Source organism: Sander vitreus, chromosome 22 (assembly GCF_031162955.1).
Source record: "Sander vitreus isolate 19-12246 chromosome 22, sanVit1, whole genome shotgun sequence".
NCBI lineage: Eukaryota > Metazoa > Chordata > Actinopteri > Perciformes > Percidae > Sander > Sander vitreus.
The window spans coordinates 16,598,272-16,605,418 of record NC_135876.1 but is presented as its reverse complement, the minus strand read 5'-3'; the positions used below and the strand labels follow the sequence as shown (position 1 = coordinate 16,605,418).

Below are 7,147 nucleotides of genomic sequence, written 5' to 3'. Positions count from 1 at the left end.
GGAGGCATGCTGACCTCAGTGGCCAGAGTTCAGGAGAGAGAAGGGAGGGGGGGTGAAAAAGGGGGTTCCGGAAATGGGTGTCGTCTTTGTATAAAGTCTGGCCCAGGGTCAGTCTACCTTTCAGATGGCCTACCATGGTGGGCTACAACTGCCCACTGTGTGCCTGGAGGTCTGTTTAAACCCTTATTAGTGATTACATCCCCAAGTTTGGACCCAACCTCCCCCACAAGAGCTGTCACTTCTGACAAGCAACATCCGACAAACGGTGGAAAACTCAAAATGCATTGGAAACATTTGTTGACATTTCGTGCAATGTTCCAGCCACTGCTTAGCCAATACAATATGATTTAAGTAATTACTTTGATATTTCCTTTTCGATCCAACCGCATATTCAAATTAGCGGATTAGTGAAGATGGGAGTTCTGAATGTTCCTCGGGTCTTCTTAATGGAAAAAAAACAACCTCAGCAAAGGTTCTAATTCCTTTCAAATCAGAAAAATAGACGATTGTTAAGCTTCAGAGAAGAACATGCAATAAATAAAAAGGGTGGCTGTCTCAGCAAAAAGACAACACATCCTATTGAGGCCAACGGAGAAGCTTTAGCAGGACCAGAAGGGAACAGCTGTCCTCCTAGCCTTGAAGGAGCCAGCGCCCTCAGTTGTAAGCTGACTTACATTGAATCTATTGAGATGCAGGCCCACATAAAGCCCTGTTGGCAAGAAACTGTTGACGTCTGCCATTTGCTTGTGTTAATTTATGCAGGATTATGCTAATTGGCAGGAGCTGTTGTAAACCTCTCACACACAGGAATGTTTCTGAATGCCTAACGGTAGCCTGTGGAAAGACATGAACGCTATGCTATTTCTGTCCTCCCGCTCTCTCTCCTTTTATTTACTGAACATTCTGACTCAGTACACTCTCCTTATCCTTAAGGGATGAATCAGTAATCTTCACAAAGTTCAGTAGGATTTACAAGAATACAGCCTGTATGATTGTGCGTGATCTAAATGTGATCCACAGGGGGGGGGGGGAACATACCAAATAATCATTCTGAGATGTAGAAAAACAAAACTTTATTTGAATCCCATGTGACCCCTATTTGCCACAAACATTGCACAGTATGAAAAGAAATCACATCATTGGGCATCATGTCACATTAACTATACACATGGTCCTATTATACATGAAAATGCTTTTTGGTGATTTCAAAAATGCTGTCTTTGTCAGGTTGTGAAACAGCAAAATGCAGAAAAGACATCTTTAGTGTTTAATTTTCCAGTCCACTGGCCATCGTTTTCACTGAGTGATGGGATGAAGGCTCGGACTAAGAACCTGCTACATTGGTCATTGAAATATCCCTTGGTGGGCAAAAGAGTAAAAAAAACACAAGCATAGTAGGTTTCTTTCTTTTAAAATAGCTAAAAGTAAAATCAAAATCAAAACTATACTTATACTCATGAAAACACATAACATTTACTACAGTAGTGAATAAGTTTGTCATAGATGCTAAGAGCAAAGTATGTTTAAGACACTGAGATGACCTTCCTCTGCCTTTGGTGTGCAAACAAATGAGGCAGACCAATCATAAACTGATCTCTGAAATGTATAACAGTAAACGTGTGGACACGACCAATTGGTCAGTGAAGTAGGTCTGATTCTAGTTCATTCTCCGTTCTCTAAAATGATGTACAGTATAATGGAAAGACATAAGACAGGCAGCATTTCTCTGATAACATTTTTGGTCCCTGTGTGCAAATAAGATACACATGTAGATACATACGCATGTACAGTATGTGAAATGAATAAACAACTTACAGCCAAGGCACCTCGATAGTTTTTTTTTCAATAAAAAAACATCCTCATCAATTTGATTGGTATACCAAAAATAGAAATGATCAGGCTTTGTGGATTTGTTCTCTGTTGCGTGCAGACAAGTCACTGAACTCAGAGGAGTTCCATAGTCGAGACACAAAGTCAAGTCTCTATTTCCTCTCCTTCGTCACTTTTAGGAGACCAGCTGTTTGGCTTGCAGCTCCATCTCTGCAGCCCGTTTGAGGGCCACGTCCACTAGGAGCTGGAAGCCGCTGAAGTCTTGTGTGAGGTCTGGAGGGGTGGGGGGAGGGGTGTTAAACAGCCCGCTGCGGGGGCTCAGGTTGCCCTCCATGCCGGTGCTGCTGAGGATGGTGGTAGTGGTGGGGAGCGGCTGGCTGCCTGGCCCTTCATCTGGGCACCTGAGCAGCGCCTGAACCTGTGCAGCCTGCAACAGCTCAGCTGCCCTGTCACAGTTCATTCCTGGCACAGAGGGGTGGGAGGCTGTCGGGCTGGCCTGCATTGCTGTGGAGACAGTGGTGTGACAGATGACAGAAGGCCGAGTGGGCATGAGCCCTGGAGAGGGGGACAAGGAGGTTGGAGAGGGTATGGAAGGAGACGCTGCCTTCCTCAGGACACCGGGAATTGCAGGCTCGAAGCTGGAGGGGTGGAGAACACGTTTATCGTAGCTCTCCTCCGTACCGGCTGCAGGGCTGCTGTGTTTTGGAGACTGGGAGCTGTCAGAGAAGCTGTCGCCTGCTTTGCTACCTTTTCTGGATATGGTAAACTGGTTTGGGTCTTTGCCATCTTTCCTTAGCATCTCTGGAAGAAGTCGCCGCCGTGCATTAATGAACCAGTTGCACACCTGGAGAAGACCACAACAAAGATCCATGCTGTGAGAAAGCTGCATTACATGGTTCACTTATCTTCTGCCATGCAATTTACAACAAACAAATCTGCTGGTACACTTATCCCCAGGTGCAGATTGCACCTGTGTTTTCAGGAGAGAAAAGGCTAAACACCACCCATTGCACACTACTTCATACCAGAGGCTGTATATTTCACACAATTAGTCATTTCAGCACTGCAGAAATGAGAAAAAAAAACAGACCAAAGATTATGATAACATCTCAAAGTATGAGATGCTAAATATTAACGTTAAAAAGTCTAGTTTGTAATTCTTAATCCTGTATTTCAAATAGTCTTCAATAAAAAGTAATCTCCTTTGTCACTGCAGTAATCACGGTCATCTCTCTTCTTTTTTCCCCAGTCCACCAGGCTAGTCGTAACTGGCTTGGAGAGACTTGAAGCTCTAACCATGTAAATGACTCTGCATTGTTCCCAGACAGCTGGGATGGAAAGGGGCTGGAGGGAGGGAAATTCCTGTCCCAGTGCCTCAGCCAAACCCAGAGCACACAGGGAGTGAGTTTACTCACGTTGTCTGACTTTAATGTTGCAACATTAAGCTGGGTTGAATGACCTTCAATTCACTATTTATGTGTCATGTTTTGTTTGTCATCTAGACAGGAAATGATTCCGTCAAGCTGACACTTGCTTCCTCTTCACTTTTTACAGTGGTCTGTTTACACTAAGGGTTTACTACGCAAAAGCTCCAATAATCTTCTCTTGTTGTCATATCTGTGTCCATACCTGTAGTGTGGAGAGCTGAGTCTGCTTGGACAGGAGGGCTTTCTCCTGCTCAGAGGGGTAAGCGTTGTAACGGTGCTCGTACAACCAGTCCCTGAGGATCTGAACAGACTCCTTGGGCAGATTCCCCCGCCGTTTCCTCTTTCCGTTGCTCCCCGAGCTGGACGACAAATCCAAAGGGGCGTCCACGCTGTCCTCGTCATCAGTCTCACTCCCTGACAGCATCATCAAACCTGCGCAAGCAAGGAGAAAAAGAGAGCGTATGAGAACAGGACACAAAAGAATATGTATCCTCTTATGTTAGCCACCCTGTTGTCAGTCTCCTAGCTTCTCTGCTGCAGCCGTTCACCAAACACAAGCTGTCTGGGAGGCAGCTGATGTGTCAGAAGCAAGCTGTCAAGTTCAGCCATATGATTCATATAGAGAGAGCAGGAGGGTGTGAGGAGTAGGAGGAGGGAGTGAGGGAGAGAGGAAGGGAGGGAGGGATGAAGGGGGGGACGTCACACAAAGGCTGGCCTGATGCTGTGTCAGTTATAAAACCTGCCTGGACAAATACAAGTCAGGTCTATTGCACAGACTGGGAGCACACCTTGCATGCTTGGATAAGTAAAGTACACTGGGCTGACCACAAGAACAATCCCTGTATAAAAAGAGATTTTGTTTTGAAGAAAGACAGCAGCGTTTTTGCAAAGATTACAGAATTGCTTTCCTATTTAATTTGGCGTTTTAGGCATGTCTAATCAAAGTCAATCATGATCAAACAGGATTGGGCCTTTGAATTACAACCTGCTTATGGACCATTACAACTTTGATAAGATTTTTAATCTGTTTTTAGTGTCGTTTTCACCATATGTTACATTATAGTTAAAAAAAGAAAAGAAAAAAAAGTAGGGTCTAATTGACAGGACCATAAATATAAAAAAGCATTTTTTTCCTCAGAACGTTTGTCACTATTTACACATGGATACCAGCAGCTTACTATGCATGCAGCCCAGACGCCATTATGAAAATGCAGAAATAAGATTCAGAGTATATTTAATCCACTTCCCTATGAAGCAGTGGGAAAGGAGTAAGAAAGTTCCTGAGTCTGAGCGGCCAACAGGATGAGGTAATTACGTAGGCTGGAGAGAGGGGAAGGGGGAGGGGAGACCTGTTGCAAATCAGCGTCTCCAGACTAAACAAAAGAATCTAGGGCTGCGTGGTTCTTTGTAAGCAATTCAAAAGTTTCTACACGCAAACATCGAGTTCACCATACACGCAACTCCCTCCGAAATACCACAGTTTAACAGAGTGAGCATAAAATACATTTAAAGTCATTAAGACGCTGGTTTTGTCAGTTTAAACAACTTGTAAGAGGTTTTCTATTGTGTGTGTGCGCGCTGCACCACGAGGTCCATGGACAAGGCAAAAGCAACTTCCCACAATGAGGTCAGGATGAACATTAGCCTACATTTGGATTTAGATACAATTTTAAAAAGGTGCTGAGGGTGTTTCGGTCCGTGGTCGATATTTGAAAGATGCTAGATATCGATCTTTTAAAGCTTGCACGTTGTAAAAATGTAACGCCTCAAACGGTTAAACTCACAACAGTCGCCAAACTTTGACTTGTAGGCTACCATCACTTTTTTCAAACTTCGACACAAATGTAGCTTCCGTCACTTAAATAAACTTGTATTCAAACTAAAAGCAAGCCTCGTTTAATTCAGTTTTGACATTTTGTGTGAACTCTGAAGTTAGCCTAATTAGACCGTGACAAGAAAAACAAAACACATGGCGAAACAGCCGTGTGTTGTGTCAAAACTTGAATAAAACCTATGTAGAAGAACACAAATAATGTGCAAACTTAGCTATATTGACTTTTGACATCGCGCCGGCACATGGCAGAAAAAGCCCCCTGTCATGTCTGGAAAGGAAACAATAGACTGCATGGTTTGCATATGAGGGAAATCGCTCTGTTAATCCTTCTTTACTCTGTCTCCGGTTATCTAAACTGATGTTGACTTGATTTTTCTCAAAAGCATCCAACCTACCCTTTTTCGTCTTCATCTTGTTCCGAAAATGCTCACTTTTTCCTCGCCAAGCGCAGAAGAAAATTGTCTTTGTGTTAGTGCAGTGTTTTTCTTCTTTTCTCCAGATATCCCCAGCGTGTATCCGAATATCCGAAAATCCTTATTCATCAAAACTCGCTTCTTTCCCCTTTTTAAAATAGTTTTCTCTTCTGGTCGCCCTTGTTTGGAGACGTAGAGGGGGGTTACCTGAGATCTCTGCGTCCCTTCGGCTCAAAGCCCTTTTCTCATTGACTGTGTGTTTGATCCTGAAACTGGGTGACAGCTATCTTTGACAGCTGCGTGACTCAACGCACAGAGATCCTCCCACCGTAGAGTGCAGAGAAAAAATCTCTGACATCAGCATGGCTTGTTCCACTGACATGGATACAGTCTCGCTAAGCTATTACTGCTGCAGACAGCAGACCCCCCTAAGAAAGCCAAACAAACACCAACATCTTGTATATTAAATTATGAACCGCAGAAAGGCGTTGATTTAGGCGGGCAGTCAGAATGCTGACGACGACAACAACAACAACAACAACAACAACAACAACAACAACAGGCTGGTGGAGAGCGAGAGCACTGCGGACCTCGTGGTAACGTCTCACACAAATAACATCCCCCGATTAAAAAAATCACAACATTATTGCTACAGGCTATACTTTTTTTTTTTTTCTGTGTGCAGATTATCGGTAAGAAGTTTAGTGACATAACCGCACATTGTGGTTTTATCTCCTTTGGTAAGCTATTTTCTATAACACATTGTGCAGAATTAGCTGTGGCATTAAATTGCTTTCTTTATGAAATAGCCTAATATTAGTGTGTATGAGCTTAAAGTTCATATTTTTATCGTATCATCGTTTATAACAACAAGGAACCGATAGGCTATGTTAAGTGACAGCCTACCTCCAAATGCTGTTTATACCAGCCTACTGCACTTTTCCCTCCAATGTTGTCACTAGTAGCTCATTATGTTGTATCCCTGTAGGGACTGAATCACGTTTTTCCTGTTTTTTTTTGTTGTTGTGCCATTTCCTTTAAAATATTATGATTATGTAAGAAATAAGGTATGTTAAGGAATGTAGCTCTAATTTCTCGCGGGAATGAGAAAACGTGTAAAACCAGTAGGTCTATACGGTGGTGTAATATGGGGATGTTGAGCCATTTACCAGCTGGAGGTTAGTGCACCAGTTCAGGTTACTAAAGACAACACTACAGCGAAGGAAACGATCAATGCGCTCATTTGTATGCGGTGCACAATCTTGCGACAGCTGCTGTAGCATCGCCTCTTTGCATGCATTTGTTCCAGATAGGCTTTCATTTCTCCATGTGAAGCTAAATGGCGCCCCCGTGTGTGTATGAGTGGTACTTTACTTGAATGGAACATCTCTTGATAAACATAAGGTCCTCGGACCTCCTCTGGTGGATGCTGTAGGCTACTGCTATGCGACCCCCGGTTCAACATGACGTTTGTTAAAGAAGAAAAGAAAAAGTTTGTTTACGTCAAAAAAGTCAACAAAATGCTTGATGGTATGATATGTTATAGGCTGTGTTTGACAAAGCTATTAGAAATTAAAATGCAGTCTAACTTAATCATGTAGCCTGTAGTTCATGAGTTTTTTTTAAATTTTTAAATTTTATTA

General features: G+C 43.0%; 1 protein-coding gene across 1 annotated transcript; it reads right to left on the bottom strand.

Annotated features, from left to right (window-relative positions):
* Positions 1-1,056: 1,056 nt before the first annotated feature.
* tgif1 (TGFB-induced factor homeobox 1) lies at positions 1,057-5,701 on the bottom strand. Its single transcript, XM_078280895.1, has 3 exons — positions 5,487-5,701; positions 3,460-3,689; positions 1,057-2,674 (listed from the first exon to the last, which is right to left on the bottom strand). Exons 1-3 carry the CDS (start codon positions 5,500-5,502, stop codon positions 2,006-2,008), a joined length of 915 nt encoding a protein of 304 aa, XP_078137021.1. The 5' UTR covers positions 5,503-5,701; the 3' UTR covers positions 1,057-2,005.
* Positions 5,702-7,147: the final 1,446 nt, after the last annotated feature.

Bases quoted from the DNA above. Each gene is read 5' to 3' on its own strand.
- tgif1 (XM_078280895.1), bottom strand. The intron at 2,675-3,459 runs GTATGGACACAG...GGTCTTCTCCAG, and splicing joins CTCAGCTCTCCACACTACAG to GTGTGCAACTGGTTCATTAA.